At 34.5% G+C, this 23,669-nt stretch overlaps 1 protein-coding gene across 12 annotated transcripts in view; it reads left to right on the top strand.

The window, feature by feature from the left end:
- Positions 1 to 23,669, top strand: part of NRXN1 (neurexin 1) — a 720,695-nt gene that overhangs the window by 78,867 nt on the left and 618,159 nt on the right. For 9 of the 12 annotated variants that reach the window (XM_061991569.1, XM_061991564.1, XM_061991567.1 and 6 more), the window contains exon 3: positions 10,423 to 10,452. The exons of the other annotated variants lie outside the window; for them this stretch is intronic. In XM_061991569.1, the coding sequence (XP_061847553.1) occupies positions 10,423 to 10,452 (30 nt within the window). The remainder of the gene's footprint in view (positions 1 to 10,422; positions 10,453 to 23,669) is intronic. 12 annotated transcript variants of the gene reach the window in all.

Genomic DNA, 23,669 nt, shown 5'->3' with positions numbered 1-23,669 from the left:
CTGTGAAAATATTAACTTGACTTTCTAAATGGCAAAAGGCAGAATTTCTTCCAATGATTCCTATGATGCAGATCAAAAGCAATGGCTGATACACAGTTTTTGTTAGACAAAGGCTCTGTCTTAAGACTTCAGAGAAGAATTTCCCAGTATTCTCAAGGTTTATTTTATCTTTATTGAAAATTTTCATCTTATTTTCAGTTTGAACTTTTCTGACTCTTGATCTCAGCACTTATCTGATTTAAAGGACTTGCAGATATCAAGAATCTTTCTCCTGACATTCATAGTTACAGACTGGTTTCGAGGCACCTCTTAATCTTGTCTTTGATATATTTATAACAGATTGAGCATCTTAGGGCTTTCATTGTAAGACATGATAGCTGAGTTTTCTTCAGTTTTTAATGCCATGACTGACAGAATAGCGTTTGGATTTTTTTTCTGAAAGGATTCAATTTTTTAATTTCTTTTAAATATATGAGCACTGGAACTAAACAATGATAGTTTTAGTACTGTCACAAAAAACAATGACATTTTCTATTTCTTTTTGTTCTTGCTTTTCCTGTACATACAAGACTTGCAGTGCTCCCCTTAGTTGCTGTCTCATGGTAGGACCTCATCTACAGTAGCTTAACTAAAATAATCGTGTTCTTATTTCCCTCTCAATGCACCTGAGATACATCACATCATCTAGAAAAGTTGTCCTCATATAGAGTAAATTCATGGATATTAGTAGGATTCACAGAGGTGTACTGAATTGATGTTGATGGCTTTATGTTGTACAAAACTGGCAGAAGCATCTGTTCCCTAATAATCTTCATTCTGCAAAAAGCCTCGTCCTCATTTTAGGTTGAAAGGGATCATCTGTGCTTCTGACAGTATTGCACCTTTCTGCTGACTCTCATGTAGGGCATTTCAGAAAATAAGGGATCTTCACAGAGATGTAGATAAAAAACAGAGCTAGAATAGAATGTAAAATCTTTTATTCTGGAATTTCTCCCACCAAAAAAATCAAGAGTCCGTTTTATATTACTCTACTCATTGCACTGGAAAGTCCTCTTAATGGGTATATCCAAAGCTCTGTAGAGTCTGGCAGGGGCTGCACATTAACTTCAGACCTAACAGGGCCACATGGAATTCCTACGGATTCCCTACAGTCTGGTGAATTTGTAGATTACGTGGCTGAATCTCATGTTTTGTTTCATGATGTCCAGCAATAGGAAATGCTGGTTCCCCATTTACTCAACATTCAAGCAGAAGACTTCCATAGAATTATTACTATGAAAATAATCCTAATGGAATTTGTCAGATACACACCACTTGAGAAGACCAATGCTAATAGTCACAGATTTTCAATGTATTGGTTTAGTTCATCATTATTAAGACTATATCTGTTCATGCTTTGTAATGTACTTCATGTTTTCATGTCCTTTCCAAATATTTTTGGTTTAATGACATATTTAATAAAACAATTTATTTAACAATTGAGAAACTGACAGATCAGACTAAGTTACACTATCCAAGAGATGTTGGGTAGAGCACCACAGGAGAAGCTGCCTCTTGAAATGACGTTTTCCAGTACAGTATTTTTAAGTAGACACATTTATAGAGAAGTATACCTATACATTATTCTTTGGGAATATTGTATCTTAAATTTCTAGCCATCATTTTTATTACAAGACACCTGCATAAAAATAAGCTTTAGTTCAAGCTATTTTCCCCACTAACTTATACTACTGAATATCTAATGAAATTTCATAAATTATATCTGTGCTATATTATATCATTTATTGTTGCTAAATGTAATTTTGAATGATTTTTGAACAAAAACCCTATAAAAATGCCATTTCTAATATGCTATTTTTTATTATGCTATTTCTGGAATGGTATTTCTGTAATTTCAAAATACTAATGTACTGATTCACCTTTTTATCATGACAATACTGTTTTTATATAATTGTCTGGACAAATTTTGTAGTTTGTGTACATATTCTAGTATAAATACTATAAATTCAAGTGTAAATGTTCTAGTATAAAAAAATATAAAAGGAGAAATAATCACAAAACACATAAACAGTTGTTTCGTTTTTTAGAAAATCAAGGTTTCCATGTAGCATCACCAAATATTAAAATTATTTTTAATTAATAAAAATATCTAGCAAAACCAGAATTTCCCTTTTTATATCATAGTAATATGCCAAAATAATTAGAATTGGTTAGGCTTTTGCTGCAAAAAATGTGGAGCACATTTTGATCTCAGCTCAGCAGAGATAGCCTGAGAGAATTAATATGAAAAAAAATAAGCGGGATTCACAGCCTATATTAAGTTGATTTCAACTGTGTCATGCTAGATTTAAAACAACTGAATATTTGGCGCAATATGTGCTGTCAACAGATTGCACCAGTAGTGCTGAGAGCAGAATTTGGCCAAAGGGATTAGGTTATAAACAGAGAAATTAGCAGTGCCATTTAATATCATTGGAGTCAGTGGGCAAAGATCGAGGAACTAAACACTTGCAGTTAGTGAAGACCTATCTAGTTCTGCAAATGAGTAGCTTGTTGCAACAGAGGACTTTTCTACCAGAAGTCTGAGAAAAGTGCTGAAAAGTTACCTGTCTGGCCGATCACCTGGTTGCTGGTGGAGGCTGTAAGGCCATTCTGGTCCTCCACTGTTGCATTAACACCTCCTTGTCTTGTACCTGGGCTGTGCATTTGTGAAAAATCACTAGTACAATCAGCTGGTGCAGAAAAGGCTAAGAGTTTTTTTGTGCTTATAGCAGCTAGGGGAGGGGACTCAGGGTCTTGAAAGCTTCGGGTTCCACTGACAGCAACTGAACTCCTCAGTAAACAGTAAGATCTTCCAGTGTGGATGGATGTAAATGGGGTAAATTCAGACTACGGGAGGCTAAATCATCAGCAGTGGCAGATATGTGTAATCCTCCAGGTTCATATTTTACACCTGTGCAATTGGAATGACATGAATGAGCAGTAAGACTTTGACAGTATTTTTTTTCTTTTGAAGAGTTGCTCTCTTTTAAAAGAAAAAAAATCTATTTTTTTAAGAGTGGCTGGAGTAAGCAAAATAGATAGAAAGCAAAGTTAGAATTTGAGCTTTCTGACTTCTTAGTCTCTTCATCAAAGAACAGGCCATGCCAAAAAAAAAAAAGGGAATCAGGAAAGTCGAGCAAAACATGGAAATGTAGCAGCATGGAAATACATCAGCAGTAACAAAAGCCCACCTTAAATAAATAATAGTACTCAATGCTAATCTAACAAAAAAACCTAGTAAAGTACCTTAAAGAACCTGAACTGATTCTTTTTTTTTTTTTCTTAGACTGAAAATCTTTTTAAGATGGTTTAACTTACCATGAAGAATCCATGTGGAGGAATGAGTTTTCATTGCTGTTTACTAGAGCATAGGGGTTTGGTTATATACATTGTTATTCACAGAGCAGGAATTCAACACCTCCAATTTTACTTAATTCTAAATGTTTTGACAGTTTAATTTCCTATCACTTAAAAGTTTAATCAGTCAGACGTTTAGGGGAAACTGCTCAGCTAGTGTAAGTCTTTCTGGTGACAGTCATCAAAAAAGACATTCTGCTAAGAATAGGGCCTGTGATAGAAAACACAGTGTGCTAAACCATGCAATCAGATGAGTTTAACCATCTGACATGGCCTGTCATGCCATTTTCAAAAATCTCCCTTTGACATCATAAGTAACAGAACTAGCCTTTTAGCAAGTTCACGTGTTGGTTTTAAGTAATCATGTTAACATAAATAAGGCCAACAAAAAAAAAAGTCAATGCATTATTTATATTGCAACATTCTAACACTGTGGTGACTAGGACTAGAAGGAGCCAGAAGTTACACCACAACTGAGTAACATATTTTTCATTAAGTTTGGGAGTAATGGTATCTAAAGAAAGGAAATTACTATATGCAGGTAAAGAAAGAAGGGTCTTCTAAAACAGTTTAGCTGTAACTAGTTATTTCCAATAGCCCAAAAATCAATATAATTTACACTGTCTGTAAAACATAATATCTTTTCTTCCTTGTGAAATTGTGTGGTTTTCATTTTCTCAGTGAACTCCAATAATTTCTTTATCTCTAGGTATTTACTCACAACAGGCATACTGCTTTTCTTATGTTTCTTTCTTTTCATCCTCTTTCCAAAATGCATGAAACAATTTTTACGCTTTACACTTTCATAACAAGCTAAAGTTTCAGGCAGTGTCATTTTGGAAGCCTAAATTTAGAGTGTTTGAATGGAAAAGTGATTTATAATATCTGAAGTCAAATAACTTTGTCTGACCTATGTCTATTACAGAGAGAGACTTAAGCTCTTAGTATTCATCTTTACTAGTAGTTATTTTTTGAAATCATAAACTTCAAATTATCTATTGAAATACTGTCTATTATGAGATTTTTCAGTGTTCTGTGACATAAACTTATAAAGGCTTTTCATTACGAAAAGTGACACATTCTGGCAGGAAATTGCGGTGCTTAAGAGATGTCATTGAGCTCAGTTCTGTGTAACTCATCCACTCCTAGTGTACAATATATCCAAATTAGTTTAGATCGCATTTCTTAGTGATCATAAGAAAAGGTATTTTCCTATAGGAAGACTATATGAGAAATGATCTGTAATGCCAGAACTGGGTTTCAATTCGCAATTGCTTCTGAGTGCTCGCTTTGGAGGAAACGTGCATGGAGATAGCACAAACTGCAGGAGGAGATCTCCCAAGGAGTCAAACTACTGTGTTGTCACCCTTCCCTGTTTCTTTGTTGGTTTTGCACAGTCCATCTCCTTGGTTTCTGTGTTATTTTTCCTTTGATATTTATCTTTCCCATTTACTCTGTTCCCTGAGATATCTTTGTATTCTCTCCTGTCCTCTCCTTAGTCAAAATCATAATGGGAAACAGAGAAATACTCCCTCAGTATCACCAATTTAGTGGAAGAACTGAGGACCAAAGAGACTAGTATGAGTACTGGGACACCTGAATACTGGGATACTTAGACTTTTTTTTCCACTTTAAAACCTGTCTACTTCCTTAGCTGAGTCTCAGGTCCTAGTCCCCTCTCACTTTGTAAGCTTTGGGGGAACCTTCTTTCCTGTGCCTCATGTTTGATTTGGGATAAAATACCAAATTATTGCTTGTTGATAGCAGTCTTTACTTAGGCAAAATTGCTCTTAATCTAATCTAGGGGCAGAACCCAGGCCTGAGATGGCTGTACTGTTTTCTAGCTGTACCAGGCAGGGAATTGATTAGGTTTTTTTAAGGTGTGCAAATTTCTGATGCTGACAAATGGTGTGGAACATGTTCCTACAATTTTGGATTATTCCACCCAGTTTAAGTGACGGTCTTTCCACACTGGATTTAGAAATCTTCTCCTATGACCAGAGTGAGTGCCTCAGTAATGAGTATAAGATCAGCCACACTGCCTGTGGTAACATCTTCACGGCATATTCTAAAACTTTTCTTCTTCAATCTGTTTAAAATCATCTACTTCATGCAGGTAATTAAGGAAAATTCAGAATGGGAAAGTAGAAGCAAATGAACTTTGAATCCCTGTCACAAATGACTGATGGCTTTAAAATATAGTTACAAAAGTCTTACAAGAAGATCCTGACTAACGACTTATAATAATTGAATTTACAATGAGCTGCAGTAAATTCTGTACCATTCTTGCACTTTGGAAACAGTATTGTTTTATTTTATATCACATAAATTTTGATAAACAGAGGAAACACTGCTTCCCTGGTGCTTTTGTTTTTCCCTCTGGATTGTAGCAATGGAGCACTTGCATGTTGTGTTTGATGCCTTGCATGAAGAAGACATGCAATGGCAAGTTCCAGTCTGCATGCTGCTTAATGAATGTTTTCCTTTTCTCTCCTTCCCTGTTATGTGCTTACAGAAGACAACTATGTGGAAGGTGGGTGCTTTCTTCCTTATTTTCCTAAGCTCTTGTTTTTCCCTTCTGTTTAGTGGTTTTATTCCCTTCTGCTTAATGTTATAAAAGTTCACATATCATTCAGTACGGTAAGTTACATTTTTTTACCCATGAAGGTATACAAGTTTAATAAACAATTGTGATTTATTTTTCCATACAGAACACAAGGGAAGCTCTGTAGTTATCTTGGTCTTATTGGTGTAATTCCAGAATATCCCCATTGAAACAATGAGATTTATAGTCCTGTGACTGATATCACCCTTGAAAATCATTCAAGAGACTTGCAGAAATTCTCATTTTTTCTCACGTTCTGTATGAAAAACTCTTCAAGAAACTATTTTTTAAATTAGTGTGGAGCATAAATTCTCCTCATAAGAATGTAATGCATGTTAAATACTTCTTTTGTATTTGCTTAGGAAAATGGAAAGCACTTTTCTCTAACACTACAAATCTTGCTTACTGTAATGTCCTTTACAGCACAATTTTAAGAAAAAAAGTTTTCTGTCTATCTTTTCAACATAATACACTCTGTCTTTTGGACACTGAAAAAAATCAGCATGTTATTTTATTAAAAATGTCGTTATGTAATTAAGTCTATTTAAAGAAAGTATGGCACAGGGCATTGGAAACTAAAGCACAAAGCCTGAATATTGGTAAGTAAGTCAATCTTAGCTGGTAAAATACGTTACGTGCACATATATCATGGCTTTAAAGGTACAGAATGTGCTTTGATCCTGTCTTTTTGCTTACATGCCAAAAGGTATAGGTGCTTTTTATGTACAAATCTCCTTGGACTGATTCTTTGCCTACAATTATCTATTTGAAAAATTATCTAAACTGAACAATAACTTTTAATTAATTTTTTTTCCAGTACTTTAAAAACTAGTTTTAAACCAAGGACTTTGTAAGCTAACTCATACATAAAGTGGCTGCCTTAGCACAGCTGAGACAGGGTCCTGTATTAAGGCACTGTGGGGCCTGAGTTCGTTCAGGATTCAAGTCACCATGAGCCACTGCCTGCTTGTTCAGTAGGCATTTTCTAAAAAGCCTGGAAGTACTTTTGCTACATGTCTCTATGTTACTATATTCAAGGGCAAGGAGAGGTGCTAAGATTTAACACATACATGATGTTAAATTTTATTGATATATATGTTACCAGTAGGAGAAAGATAATTTAAAAAATGTGATGCTTTAATTATGTGTACTGCCATGCATGTATGTAGCGATACATGCTCCTTTTCATTGTGAAATAAAAATCTCTTCAACTACGCTGGGATAAAAATCGTAACTTAAAAGCATACTTAATCTTTTATTTGATCTGTGAATAACTCTTACTGGTGTCAACATGTCTCAAATGTAAATTAGGATCAGTATAGCTCAATAAGGAGGTTCAGTTTCATCTCACGTATTCATTTATGCACAGCAGTACAACATAAAGTCTGAGTAACACTTAATCCAGACTTTACCTGAGTCTAGTTCTTAAAACTGCAACCTTAAATTTATTCCAGCACAGGTCTGGATACTTATACATACATTAAAGTTACAAAGGATATGCAGGTAAAGAATGGAAGCATAGAATGATGTATGAAAAGTACAGTTTGGAAACCAAACTATAATTTTACCTCTTTGATTTCTATGGTATCCAACCATCTCTATATGCTAGGCTGTATAATAAACAAAAAGGATTTATTATTCAAGGAGTTAATTTTGTCTGTATCGCTGGTATGAAAGGGATACATTTTACTCTTTTTACTAAAATTGTGCTAGGATTGAACATGTTTGCTGCATATTTACCATGTTTAAATTTCATTTGACCTATGCTCTGCAAGGAGCAAACACACCAAATTATGAAAGTATCCTACCTTCTTATCTGCTTCCACTATCCCATAATTTGCCCCTTTACTCTCACCTCTCAGAGCAAAGTGGAGTATCAAGATGGAGTGGATCACATATGAAGCATTCTGACTAAATCTTGGATTCCTAATTCACAGAGAAAAGGATTTTATGATTCTGCTTATGAAGTAATTGTGCACAAATGAATATTTTCAATGTATATGCCTATATGTGACTATTTAATGCTAGAATTTTCCATGACCATCCATTGTAGTATTCTCTTTTAGATGCAAACTGTAATTTTGAAAATTACAGTTGCTAGAAAGTGGTAGATTTATCTATATCATTTTAAACCACACTATAGAGTACAGTAATAGTAATTCTTCACTATTCCATAGCCTTCACCTATAGATTACATAAGTATAAAAGAAGGTAAGTGTCGCTACATGCTTTTAGTAAGTAAATGTAAGTAACCTTACTTCTTCACAAATAGAGTAACATACAGACTCAAACAAAATACAGTGTCTTGAGGATTAGTTCTATATTTTTAATTTCAATATGTTTGTTTTGAGCAGTGTATTTTTTTTTACATTCACTTGACTTCTCTTTTTAGATGAACAGCACTATAAGTGACTCTTAAAATTCAAGTGTTTTCTGTGATGTTTTCAAGAGGCACTTCTGCCATGTATAGATTTTTTTTTTCCAAATTATATAAGATCAATGTATATACAACTGACCAATCTCACATATCATTTTATCGAAAATAGTAGCTATCAAGCAGTGGTAGTCTCCCAGAGTTAGGCCTTTTATTTAGGTCCTTATAGCTATAAAGATCATATTTAAATGCAAGCTAGTAAGCTTACAACAGGAAACGTGAAAGCTGAGTCTTTCATACTTTCTTAAGTGCTGAAAGAGCTCTTACAGAGTAGCCACTGAAAACTCACAGTTTTATTAATGAAAAAAGATGTAACGTCCGATTAGTTTCACCTTCCTTCTTTGAAATAAAGTTAAGAGCAAGTCAAAAGTCTGTGACTTTTTACTGTAGTCACCAAAATAAAAAGTTAAAAGCCAAAACACAAGTTAAATAATCACATGAAGAGCCAAACACTTGCAGAAGGCCATGCAGGAAGGGATCCAAACAAGTTGAGCATTAAAAGAATGAGTGTTTCCTAACCCTGCCCTCCCCTCCCCCCCCCCAAGTCCCGTGCCTGATGCTTGTGTACACATAACTTGAGGATCACATTTAGCTTTCATTTACATTGCTGTAAACCCCAGGTAGTCCCACCACCTACAAGGCACTGTATTTGGAAACAGAACCTATTGGACAAGAGATGCCCTTTAGTTAAACTATGCATCTAAAAAACATTAAAAAGCACTAATTCAACAAAACCATCATTAGTCTATTTGGAAAATCACTTTAGATTTGAAACTGATAAGACAGAAATCCTTTAAGACTGATTGCAGTTGGGAGTATCTTCTTTGAACTCCCCTCAAGTACCATGAGTCATTTGTGCACCCAATTTTCTTTGTGAATTAGAAATCACGGGAACTCTCTAGGAAGTCTGCTTTCCAATAAAGAGCAGGATAGTTTATTGCACATCTTCTTTGTGTGAATTAATCTTAATTAATTGCAAATAAGAAAATAATGTATCCCTTTTTGGAGAAGAGGAGCACATGAGCAATTAATAATTTCTAAAATTAATCCTAAAACTGCTAATTTCAACAAGAATAAGCCTGGTTTTTAAACCAGACATAAATTGTGGAAAACCCTCATGTTTCTAGAAAAGTGTTTTCCCCACATCACATTATTGTCTTTAAGAATATAACTATTTTTTATCATGATTTAAAAATAGGTGAATATTTTTTATTAAAGAGTAGTGAAATTTGGCTCTGGTTGAGTAATTATCATTATGGACATCTGTTTTGATATGTCACTAGGCCTATAGCAGTATGACTGGGTTTCATATCACAATACAAATATAAAGGAAAATCTATTTCTCACAGATTTATGAAGTAGCTTCAGAAGCTGTCAGTTAAATTTGCTTTATGGTTATGTATTTTATATTGCATATGTAATATTTTGCCTTCTCTGGAACAAATTCATTCTACTGTCACATTTCACACAAATAAGAAGACATCCCTTGCATTATCATTTCAGTGTGATGAAGAAATTTTATTTAATTACCTGAAATGCTCATTTTTATGAGGGGAAAAAGATCAGACCCAGCCCATTTTCCAGGTGTACAATTCTCCAGGTTTACAACATCATTTCACATACAGAGGACAGGAAATCCTCCCAGCAAAGTGTTCAAAGCAATATCATCAAAATGTGATAAAGACAGCTGGAATATTAAAGGAATTGGTTGGATTTGAAAGCATTTTATTATTTTCTGTCATCCCAACTACTGCACAGAAGAAATACACAATAAAACAGCACCCAGTGTTTGAATCTGCAATTCTGTTACTTGTAGCCCAAAGCATTCCAACCAGTGGTTGAAAAATGCTCTTTGATTTCCCTCTGTGATACAGACATCTCATAGGAAACAGATGCCTGTCACAAAACATTTTTGTCGCTGTGACAACACCACCTTCCCATGCTCCCTTGTTCATTGCTGACTGTGCTCTTGTTTCCCTTCAAGGTCTGGCGCACCTGATGATGGGCGACCAAGGTATGGGCTCTGTTCCTTTTCCACTCTGCTTTCATTGTTTCTTCTTGTTCTGTAGCTGCTTTGAATCCATCACTGCGAACGATGGGCAAATGCTTGAAAGCTGTCTTTGGCTGCAAATAAACACATGGTTTTAGTCACATCTTATTTCATTTTTTTTTTGTTTGTTTGCTCTGTAAGCTTTTGTCCTTCTTGCCTCCTTAACTCCCCCTCTTTCAATACAATAACTGAAAAGAGGTGAGAGAAATAAGAAGATGATTAAGAAAATTTCATATCCTTATCAGAGAAATACAATTATGGGTGATTCTATAAAAGACAAACAAAGCACAAGAGCACTCTTCAGAAGGCTCCTGAAAGAAGATACTCAGCTTCTCCCATTGTACACATTGAAGAGTCCATTTGCATTAATGCATGGCTGATTGGAAATGTGCAGAAAGTACCTGCTACTGGCTTCTGGAATGCTGAGAGTACAATTTTGCAACCTAATGAAATCTGATTTTTTTTCCTCCTAACTCATTGTCAATGTTTTGTGTCACTCTTTCTTGTCTAAGCATGGGTTATTTCTATGTTTCTCTGCATGTACATGATTGGAAAAAAATAAACTAAATCCCTAATATGACACTGATTGCATCTCCATTTGTCTCCAGACACTTACCTTATACTTGGTCTCTTCATGTTCAGATACTATTGCATTTACATATACTCATGACTGTTATTGTTGTTTCTCTCTTCTTCTTTATTCTCTTTTTGTCTGGAAATGCTTTCTTCATGGAACCATTTCACCAAATCCATAGGTAAAAGTAAAGGTATTACATATTTTTCTTTCTTTTTTAATGCCATCAGTATACTTTAATGTATGTATGAGTAATGCAAATAAATGTAAATAATTTTGCACTGATAACATGAGGTAGGTATATTTGTAAAGAAAATATTTCATGGATATCAAGGTAAGAAGAAGTATCCTAAAGTACACGCTGACCTTTTTAAAAATTTGTCTTCTGGCTTTGTGAGATCTAAAGCTCTGGCAGTGATAAAAGAGGCTACAGTTATAGAAAGCACTCAGGATGAAATAACATCCACTTTTTGAGGTATGCATTTTTCTGTTCTCAGAGAATTGTAGTTTAACCACCAGGCACAGATGTTCAACAGAGACTCTCTGGAGATAATCTGTCCAGGGCCAGTCTACAACTTGTTGTAAGTTTTAAATCTAAATAGCACTGACTTCACTAAGTCTCTGCTATCAGCTGTTCATATTTGAATGGAGATTTTCCTTGTGTGTTAATCACTTTGATTATATCTGAGACAAGAATTGGACAAAGGAAGGAGGAAGAATGAACACCAGAAAGCAGTGTGAGGTCTATTTCTGAATTTTTTCCTCTTTTTTGTTTCTTTATCTAAAGAATACCATCCATGTTTACTTTCTTTCTCCTGGAGGGAACGTGTATGGTAGGGTCAAGACTTTTCCTGTACAAACATGTTTTTCTCTGAGGACATTTGTTCACAGGAGTCATGTAAATATATTTTTATGGTAAGAAATTGGTCATTAAAGTCCATTAAGTGTGTTACATGTGATGAATAATACAGTTTTATTCAGCTTAAGTGTTTGTCAGAGTGTGCCTACTCTTGGTATACATCAGAAATCCAATCTGCATGGTCATATTTTACTAATTACTTAAATTAGAATCAACCTTCCAGGTTCCTTGGGGTCTTGGCTGATTTAGTGTTTCCACACCTAGAAACTTAATGCGATACAAAGACTATAGTTGCAAACCTGTAGTGCTTCTTTCCTCTTCATATCAGACTCTCTGGAGAGCCTGTATACCTGGTTCTAGGTGGGATACCATTTAAAGGGTTATGCATGTTCTGGAGCTATAAATCTTTTTGCTTAGGAAAAATTTTAGTCAAGTAGAATAAAAAACACTACTGATTTCTCTGTTCTATAGGATTCTTTTGTTTGTTGGATGGCTGATCCTTGTGTTTTTCTTAACAGTACCTTGTATTTATGACTTCCTTATTACTGTCTTACTCCTTAATGGTAGATGTCTTGAGTGGAATTACCTTAAAATGACCTTCTAGATTAACTGAACCTCAACATTATAGATAATTTTAATTAAGGATTTTTTTTTCTGGATTATTCTATACACAAAATACATGATATAGTATGTACAGCACTGATGGGTTTTTTATATAAAGGATGACAATATAAATATTATTAATATATGTGATTAGTAGTTATCTGAAATCAAGTTTCAGCAAAATGAAGGCTTTGCAAGCATTGTTAGACTTTTTTTTATTTTTAATGTTTAAAAATTATATTTACAAAAAAATTACCTCAGATATATTAGCTACATTTAATGTTTAATGATGTTAAACATGACAATTTAAACACCAATCACCAATCGTCTAATCACTTGACTACATTCTTCTTTTTGCATTTCAATTTTTTATTAGATTTCTCCAGTTTACATGAGAATACTGATTATTGTGTTTTGATAATCGCAATACTTCTGCAAATCTGATGGTGTGTGTATCTTCAAAATGGATGGAAATGATTTATATGTATACAAACTCCAGTTGCTTGTACTAAAAAATATCCCTCGATACTGAACTATATCCTCAACCAGGGGAAAATGGCCTCATTTTATTGACTTTCTTAAAACTACTCTGATCTTGCGTGTTGAAACATGTGACCTTGAAACAGTTGTGATAATGCACATTCGTAACATATGACAATATAACAAAGTTAATTCATTCATACCTATTTCAATATTTCATTATAAGTTCAGTTCCTTTAGAGGTAGGTAAGGTCGGTAGCAGAAGTCATTCTGAGTGCTTATATAATGAATTAACCCTTTTCTTTAATAGAAGTACTGAAACACTTTTAAGAAGCTTTCTAAGGCAGTTTGTCCTGAATAGTATACAAAATTGAAGTATTGCCATCTTTAATTGTGTAGATATTCTTTGGGATACTGGAAAAGAAAAAAAAAATCCAATATACCTTCAGAATTAGGACAGGATGATGGCACATCAGGGATCTAGTGTTGACAGAAGAGGAAAGGATGAGGCATCCTTTCCAAGTGGGCAAATAATACAAAATCCATTGCAATCACAAAAAGATTCACCTTCCATATTTGCTATTTAATACTTCCTTTTTATATTGTGATTCTCTTAAGCCTGTACATATTTTTATGTATAGTTTATTTCTATGTTAACAACCTTCTTTTGACTATATTTATCGCTGTATATATCACTATAAGTATCACTATAAACACTATATTCATACTCCCATTCTGTTACTTTAGAGATCATGCTTAAAATCATATGTGAGTCACTCAGGTCCTTAACAAATTATAAAATATGAGCAATACGTGTTTCTGCTAAAAGATTGATAGTACAAATGCAATTTATTGTATTAGATTACAGGCTTTTGGTGTGCTGTTATTTGATATACTGTATATAAATGCTGAAGAAAGGCTTCAGAACATCAATTTGTATATATGCCTGCATCCTTTCCAAAAGAAGGCAAGTTTTCTATTGCATGAGCTATCATACAATATCTCTAAACCAAAGTGACAGCAGTAATTTGTTAATTATCAATCACACAATTCAGTTGGCAACTGGAAAAATAGGACACTGAAAAAGAAAAGTAATTTAAATAAATGTTTAAATAACTGTGGGCATTAAAATGGTATGTTATAGCTAAGCAACTATTTTATGCTTGTGTCATGCAACACAAATATCACCTTGTGTCAGTAACCTCCCCTAATATCAAATTATGCAGAATTCAGTCATTAACCTCAAGTTCATCTTCTTGTGATGGCTTTTATTTTTGGTATGTTTTCAAAGTACTAAAGTTGTTTTGGCCTCTTACACTCTCCGATCCTCCCAGGATTGTTGAAAAGCCTGCATTTGTGTGTGCTGCTTCAAAGTGGGTCTGAAAGCCACACATCCTCTGACCTTCCTTGACCCAAGCCACCAATATTCCAGAAGCTGTGTAAATACTTTGGTACAGCACTGAGCTCTAGCCCAGCGTATTATTTTTGGCTCAGTGCCCCGTTGACATGGATTCAGTTGCGTGCCTTCTGAACTGCAGCTGTCTTTTTCCTGGCAAGCACAAAATATGGACAGAGGGCTTTCTTGTCTCTCAGTACAGGTTCACCTAGTTATGTATCCTAGGTGATAGCAGCTTATTCGAAAGACTCACTGCTAGAACTGAACCAAGTTAATTTAGGAGTTTTACACAGAGTGAGGTTGCCAAACGCAGGTACTGGAGTTATTTCTGAAGTGACAATACAGCAGAAACCTGTTTCCTCCCTTAATCTCATAGCTACTTCTAATGATAAAAAAGAGCAAGTCAATAATGTTTAAAAATTTATCCTCCATTTTACAGGTCCCAAACATTCTGTCAGTCTTGTATAACTTACAAAATGATCAGTGCAAGAATTTAAAAAATATTGTATATAAAAATTACCCGATTTAAAAAAAAAAATAATTACCCTTTTAAAGAATTTAAGGAACTTAAAAAATTTATATTTAAAGGGCTCTTAAAGGGCTCCAAAGAGCAATACCTACACATCATATCTTTTCTGTAGTGACTCCTCTAAAAAACATCATAAATATAATTAAATAGTGACTGATGTTCACAAAAACTATTACAATAAGGTTCTTGTTTGTGAAGCCTATGGATCTATGCCTACACGTACATGTTTCAGTAAATATTTACTTTATATTTTTATGGTTAAGCTATTCACATTTCTGTTCAGTATCGTAATCTATGTTAAATGTATTAATCAGAAGGGTGGTATCTTACATATTTAAAACTTGTGGTGCATTGAAACAGATAATTTACTTACACTTCAGTTGGTGATGCCTAGCAAGCCTAGAATATGGATGGCATTTGGAGCTACTGATTCATCTTTATGTGGAAATGTGATCAATTAATGTTCCCTAAGGAAAAAAATACAGCAGAACGTGACTGTTGAAGAAGTTTGATGTCTGAAGTACATGGCTCAGAAGAAAGACATCACTATCAGGACCAGAAATGCAAACTCTGTCCTGAGACACATGTGCCTAAAATTCTATCTGTTATAGCTGATTCCTGATCAGCAGTATGAAAAGAAATTGTAAGGACCTGACCATTTTTAAAAAATGCTATTTTTCTGACACAGGTCACCACATGATAGTGTCCAGTCCATGCCTTGAGTTCTAGCACCTTTCCACCACCAAAATAAAACATTTGCCATATTCTGAATCATTCTGATGTCACTCAAAATTATCACTTTTCATATATACATATTTATATATAGAATAAGTCTCCTGTGGATTTAGAGGAAACAAGATAAATCTGGAACTATGAGGGATTTTATGTAAAAAAAAAATGTTACATTTGCGAAAGTGTAGATTTCTGCTGAGTTCAGAAAGCATTGTTGTGTAAGGTAATACATATTGAAGAATTTGGCTTCCTCAACACTAGGCTTCATTTCTGAGCATAGATTTCTTCAGAAGATGGGTATGCTGACTAAGCACCTTTCAAAATAATATTAATGCTCTTTCAAGATGAAAGGATATACTTCAGGCCAAAAAGTAGATGGGGATATATTGAGGATGAGAAACACTACAACTGTCACTCTGAAAAGGGAAAAAGAATATATTTGAGTAAGGAATGAAGAAATAGGAAAACTAGGCATTTCTTCCTTAAAGCTTGTTTTATATATGTATAAGTATACATAGCAAATGAGAATGAAAAACTACAGTGATCTTTTTTCATAATGAAATTACCCGAAAGTTTAATAAATATTTCATATGCATTTTCAACAAAACAGAGATTTCAGAGGTGCATTCTGTGGATATCCTGTAGAATACCCTGTAACCTTCTCATTTACACCTTCTTTTGACATCTCATGACATTACTGAGCCAAATACGTTCTTAGAGTGATGCTAAGAAATGCAGCTTCACTCTGGGGTTACACTACTGCTAAGACTTTCCTAGGAACACATTCACTCCTAGAAATTTACAAGTGCAGCTAAACAAATCAGCCTAACAGACTCTTAATTTCTAGTATTTCAGGGAAAACCAAAAGTAATTTGAAATTATTGTACATCTCACAGCAGAATTCTCAACTGACTTTAGCATTAATCCAAATAGAATCACACTCAGTTTAGTTTCACTGGTTAAGTGGGAAGAAATCAGAGACCTAAGGAGAAGTATTTTCAAACATATCTAAGATTTGTCTACATGCACGCTTACTAAATTCAGGAGTAAACTTTTTCACAATTTCTAAAGGAACTAAATTTAATCAAAGTGAAGAACTGTTAAGAAAACTACCATAAAATTGTGCTGAAAATGAGGGCTATGCTCTCTAAACATACCTCGTAGTGATATTTTTCCACCAAGAATGACTCCCGACAAAACAACTGAAAAGATTTTTTAATAGTCTGGTCAAAATTCATTGTTGTTGTAGAAGTAGAATGCTGTGTACAAAATCATTAATCTACTCTTTACAGTTATCTTCTATGGCTATAAAAATATTGCAAGCTACTTAGAAACAACAAAAATTTGAATCATCCAGTCTCCTTTGAAATATTTTAATTAAACAAATATGATTTGCACTGATGCTAGTAATATGTCTCCTGATAATCAAAGCCTTCTATAGCCCTGTCATTCTTAATTGCTTGAAGGTAGCTTTCTGTCTTCACTTCAGGGACCACCCAGAGCAATTAAAGTATCAGTAGAACAGTGAAACTGTTACAATGAACTAGGAAATTCAGGAACACAAAGGAAAAAATCTTCATGGGAACTGAGTGTGGACCGTGGACTTTGCATGAATTTATACCTTTACATTTTGTTTAATTATTTTCATGCATACTAATCTGTTATCCAGATATATATTTTTTACTGACTTGAGAGGAAAGGAATCTCTATATTACATTCGTTTAGTGAAAAAAGTAATTTTTTTTCCCACTTAACATCACTTATATTTGGGAGGTTTTATGTTGGTACTCACACTAAGACTCTGATGAGCACATCATTTAATTTAAAGGCTGGTTTTGTAACTTGTTAATGTGACTTAGAGATTCTGGTACATCTTTTGCCTTCTTGAAGGAGACATTTGTTCCTTAAAGAAGGAAAGCATCGGGACTGATTCACTGGCACCTTCTCTATGCTGTGTAAAAGCAACCTACGATAACAAGAAGTTATCAAGGATACCAATAGGCCACACCTGGCATTGTTAGCATCACAGCATTGATTTGAGTAACCTCATTATATTGGGGGTAGGAGGAAATAAAAGCAGCTGGGTTTAATCCTTTTGCATGTTCTTCAGAAAGAGGCCAGTGTGCCTGGAAAGCGAAATTCAGCAGTAAGTGAGTATAAGTCTGTACATTTTTTCACTGGGTTTGCCCTTAGTTAATAGGTCTGTCCTACATGTCCTATTATGAGCCATTGTTATTCCATTTTCAGCAGCATTCACCCAAAAGAAAGGAGGCCAAATGTCTTCCTGTGACCATTAATATTCTGCTTCTGAAGCATAACTGTTAGCTGACAACTCTTAAGAGACTGATTTGTGATGTCAGCTACATTGGTAATTATCTGGACCCCCCTCTCTCCTCCCCAACAGTGATATCTCTCTAGAATTAATAATCAGTAATAACTTACCTGACACCCCACTTCATTGAGCCTGAATACCTTTATTAGGAATAACTTGAATTATATAAAAAAGCTGTCAGTTAAGTGCCTTCATTCTTAGAAAAAGGGCATCGCAAATATTTTGCTGATAAGAAGAGCTGGTCCTTTGATTTTTCTAAGTTAATGACTCTATTTAACAACTTGGTCTTACAAGGTACTACGCTTACATTTGCACAAGTCCATAAGTAATCATTAAAAAATTCACCAAGTTCAGTTACACGAAAATCACCTCAGAGAACTATGTTTGCATGCATATGAGATACTTCATGTTGTGATTTTACTATTGAAGCTGTGCAAAACAAAGTGAAATTAGTTTCAGAGGCAAATGTTTTTACTATGAATGGATGTGTAACTTCAATGGATATTTTACTTTATTGTAACTTTATTATTGGAAATTTTATAGGATTCTTTTACAACATGTTTTTCTGTGCAAAACTGTTATGTTCATACATATCTATACATCCTATATGGAGCTGTTCAAACTACTGTGAAGAGTACTACTATATTCTTATTGCAAACATTGAGAAGCACTGAATACATAGAGTAAAACACAGTAAGTCATTCACAATTCTAAAAGACAATTTCCTCAAGGATACACATTCAACACACATACATGTAGGTGAATTCAGGGCACAGGCACATACACAGATAAATAAAAATGCTCTGAAATCATTCAGTTCTGCTACATGAGTTTATCTCTCAGAAATACCTTTATCTCAAGTTTTTTTTATAATGACAAATATGTAATAAAAAGGACAGCTATGTCTGCATTGGCAAATCACAAAAGTGTGGTGTTTATTCTCTCTTCCAGGAAAACACATGTATTTGGTATTCATTGTTCTAAAATAAATAAGAAAGTTATGCCTTGCATTGTCCCTGAAATGGATAGTCTTGTTAAAGAAACAAGTTTTTGAAAGTTCAGGGTTTGTTGAGTTGTTATAAAAGTAATACGAGTGTGTACTTAATATATTCCTTTTCAGAATACCTAGAAGATTTGTATATCATCCCTACAGCTTTTAATGAGTACATATAACTCTTAGAAATGTACATATATCCAGGTCATGCTAATTATCCACCTTGGGAGACAAGAATGTGCCCATAGTTCTCTGCATAGTTGGCATACTCTTGAGACATGAGACAGAAAAGCAGACTTTAGAAAATGTAAAATATATTTCCTAGGTACTTAGTTGTTAAATAGGAGATCTCTCATGTTACTGTCTGACAGCCTGTAATTTGTGTTATGCAGGAAATAAGACTAGATAATCAAAACTAACCCTCTAGACTTGAAGCCGGTGTATCACATGTAGTAGAGCAGCTACTGTGGTAAAATGTCAGAAAATTGTTAGACTATAAAAACAGCCACCTCAACTTTATTTTACGAGGCATAATTTTATTGTATGTCTTGTGTAGATGGAATTGTATATCAATAAGTACCCCAAAACACCAAGTCAAGCATTATCACTCTTTATAGACTGACTGGAGAAAAAAAAACATTCAAAGCATTCCTTTAAGTTAGAAAGTAACATGAAAACTGAAACATTTTCAACTATTTTTGAAGGAGAATCCTCAAAAATGCATGGAAGTATGACTCAAAAGGACGTTACTCTTTCTCAAAGTTTAACTTTTTACCGTGATCATTTATTTTCAATAATTTGAGTACTACAGTTAAACAGTCTCATTTTGAGGAATGTTATGGCATTCAGTATTTTTATTTCATGTAGACTCTTGTAACATGTTTGAAACCGGGTATTGCAGGTCTTCCAGTTACACAGGAAGAAATGAGATTACTATGTTATACAGTGATTGCTACACCGAATAAACCTGGCCAAAACATTTTTTTGTGAATTTTTTGTGCAAAAATATTGGAGGTCTTCATATTTACTCTTTGATACAGGGAGGAATGCTTATACAAAGCTGACAAATTCAATGAGGAATAGGAATTGTGATCTAATTCAGAAAAATTTATAAACTAGAGCCTAAAGCAATCCCATAAGAATGCTCTGAATTTGACAGAAAAAAGATTCAAACTCCTAAGACACAGAGTTTTCATTTAAAGACTGAACCTAGTGTTTTAATATTTAGTTTCTTTTTGAACCAACATTCAAATATATATTCACCATGAGTTAAGTAGTCCTCTTTAGTTGCAATATGTTCATACAAAAGGAGAGGGTGGAATCATAGGCTACTTCAGTGAAGGACTTACTTGACATCAGAATTATCTTTATTCATGAAGACTTTAAATACTTTCTTCAGCCGTACTGTAGCCGGGAAAAGATCCTGTTAGCTACTAAAATTCAAGCAGACAAGTAGGAGTTTGCAATTTCTTCCTGAACACATGAAAAAATGAAAGGGGGAAGGGGAGATATTTAGTTCAATTAAGTTGGAATATTTTCAGTTTAAAAGAAATCAAACATTTTACCTGATAATTCATGTTGAATATCAGAGGGAAGAAGGAAAGCCAATTAATGAGGTGTATATTCTACACATTGTTACTGATGTTCAGTTTAAAATCTCATAGATAAAGAGACATTGGGTTATTAACATCATGTTATTCATAGATAATTAATAGAACGTGTGAAATATATGTACAAATGGATGAGTATGTGCCACTGGAGAACGCAATAGCATGTTCACTTGGATAGGGGAAAAAAGTCTGCCACAACTTTAAAATTATCTAACGCACTAATTTTTCCATACATAATATAGTGTGTGTAATTAACAGGAGGTCTCTTTTTCACCACATCTATCCTTATTTTCTAATCCATCGCTGCGTCATTAATGAAGCTGGAATCAGTACTCTAGCTCTATGGGGAAAAGCCATAGGGAAGTGAGAAACTGGACTGCTTACAAAATGAAAAGCTGAAAGTTATGTTTAGTGTCTTTCAACTGTGTACAAACTGTACCAATGCTGCACACAGGAGAAGCTTTCAAATATATGCCCATTTTGCATCCTGTGCTGCTTTAGGGTATATTCAAGCAGTATCCTGCTTGGGCTCAGAGTCATTCCTCAGAACTGGTAACATCTGATATTTGCAGAGAATTAATTTAATAGAAGTGTTTGTGAATAAGGCATATTGAAATGTCACTCAAAGGATGCTTTAATATTTTTGAAAGCTGATATAGAGTAGTTAATGGAGGGAAAAAAAAGCACCACAACAAATAAAACAACCCCAAACCTTCCAGTGTTTACACGTGGATCATTTGGTATGATTTGCATTGGGTTATAATAACCACCTTCACATAAATGTGTACCTGGGAGGAAAAAAGCAGACAATCTTTTTTTCCTTTATATTTGGAGTATATTATATATTTATTTTATCTTGTGCTGCCTCTGTTTTCTAAGAGTCTTTGTGTAACAGAACTGATGCATTCTTTGTTACAATATGTCTGTCATTATGCTGAAAGACAGGGGAAAATCTAATCGGGAGTTAAAGCATGAACTTTCTATACCTTAAAGTATGGTCCTCAATGAGAATTTTGCCCTTAGTGCATCTGCTGACAGCTTCAGCAAGTGTTTGAGTATCAATGAAGTGTGGTCATGACTGTTGACATGCCTAGGTATATTATTCGTAATGAAAAAAAAACCTTTCTAGTAATACAAAATTGTTTAACCTTTGATTTATAAGATAGATTGATTTATTTTTAGGAGCTCCGTGTGTAGTTCCTCCATTTGCTTCAATGTTTGAGCCTACTGTAGAGGTTTTGCCTGAAGTAGGTACTAAGAATAAAACCAAGCAGACAATACTGCCAATGACGGTGGCTTGGGAGGAGAAACTTATCAGTGGTAACACAGACCAAGAGAGGAAGAAGAGAAAACTGAACACTGTTGCTGGGTAAATTTCAGTGTGCATTGTTACATAAATTAGCGTTACTCTTTTCTGGATTTCGGTTTCCTTAGAAGCTATTCAAGTTGATTTTTGGGCTGGTTTTCCTGCCTTGTTTTTATGTCTGTTTTGGTGTAGTTTATGTAAAATGAGTAATGAACAGGGTTTCTGTGGACTAAGAACAAAGCTGCTGCCTGTGTGAAGACAGATGAAATATTAATTAGATTACAGGTGCACTTAATTATCATCCACTGAAGGTGTTCAGTTTTCCTGTGATCAAGGCAGTAGTACGAATATGGACTGAGAGAAAGGGTTTTTTTTATGTGTGAAGTACAAACCTCAGGGAATATGAAAAGATTGAGTAAAGCTGACTGGAACTTCACTAAAACTTTTGCATCTCTTGTCACTCTTGTTTGCTGAAGGAGAGTGTTTTTCCTTATAGTGAGAAAATTTAACTTTCTTTAGTGAAGCACTTTGCTAATCAAATCCCTGTAGCACCTGTGAGATGCTTGCAGTGTGAGAGGATGGCTACCTTTGGTATAAAGTAGCAAGACCAGCGTGTTCTGTGTTACTGTGTTTAAAACCTTCCCCTGAAAAGCTGAGGCATTAAGTAGAAAACTACATGGGCAAACTGCAGTAGCCTGACATTTAAATCTGTTTCTAGATGGATTTGAAAACTCCCTGTGTCTGTGAAGCCTCAAGGAAGCCAGGAAGGCTCTGAAGAGCTATAGAAATACAGGCATAAAAGATTTTATTATTCCATTCTTTTCTCCTACTGTCTGCATCTCCTCACTGCTAGGAGAAAGGTAAGGTACTACTCCAAAAGCTTTGAAACACCACAGCTATTTCCTGCAGAGTATTTTCTCCTAGGACTGACTGTTCTAATATTCAGTAGGACCAAACAAACATTTAATAAAAGCAAACACTCATCCACTTTATTATTTATGTTGCAAGTCTCAGGAATGGGATGAGAAGTTTAAAAGAATAGGAAGTGGAAAGAGCTGTTGGTGTGGGAGAGGACTGCAATTTAGAAGTGCAAAACCCAGACCTGGCAGTGCTTCAGCTTTGCCAGGTTCTTACTTGGCTTGAGTGTGTAGAGAAAACTGCCTCAAAGACCTGGAAGATGTGCTTTGTGAAAGTTATCTAGTTGTTAGTTTAATGTGTAACAAGTAGAACCCTACTTATGCATTTCTGTCACTTTTGATGTATGATCAGTGCTGTATTTTTGTCAAAGACATTTCAACTCTGATGCTTTCCTGTCTTCAATTTTCATAATTGATTTTATAACAAAATTATATTAAGTTCAAGACAACAGTTTTTTGAGAGAAAAAGGCTTCCTTCAGCCATCCTCCTACTCTTGTTACTGTATTATAACTCATATCTCTGATAGCAATATTAAATAGTATAGACTTCATTTGATCATCACCTTTACATCAGCAAAGAATCTTTTTGAACACAGTGAATTAAACAGAGCTGTGAGTAACTTAGCATAAGTGCTTTCAGACCAGTTGAGAAGAGGGATGTTGTAAAGTAGATTGATACCAAGAGATGAAGGCTAATGAAGACAAAAAGCTAAAGCTTCTAGGTCTTCAGCAGAGGTCTGTGATATTACCTAAACAGATTAGGTCCATGGGCAAAACTAAGAATCAGAGTGCTCTCATGTAATCCAAGAATTGATAGCGATGATGAAGAAATAAGCAGAAGGTGGCATA

The sequence above is a fragment of the Colius striatus genome, chromosome 2 (genome assembly GCF_028858725.1).
Source record: "Colius striatus isolate bColStr4 chromosome 2, bColStr4.1.hap1, whole genome shotgun sequence".
NCBI classification, from domain to species: domain Eukaryota; kingdom Metazoa; phylum Chordata; class Aves; order Coliiformes; family Coliidae; genus Colius; species Colius striatus.
This window is presented reverse-complemented; position numbering and strand designations above follow the sequence as displayed.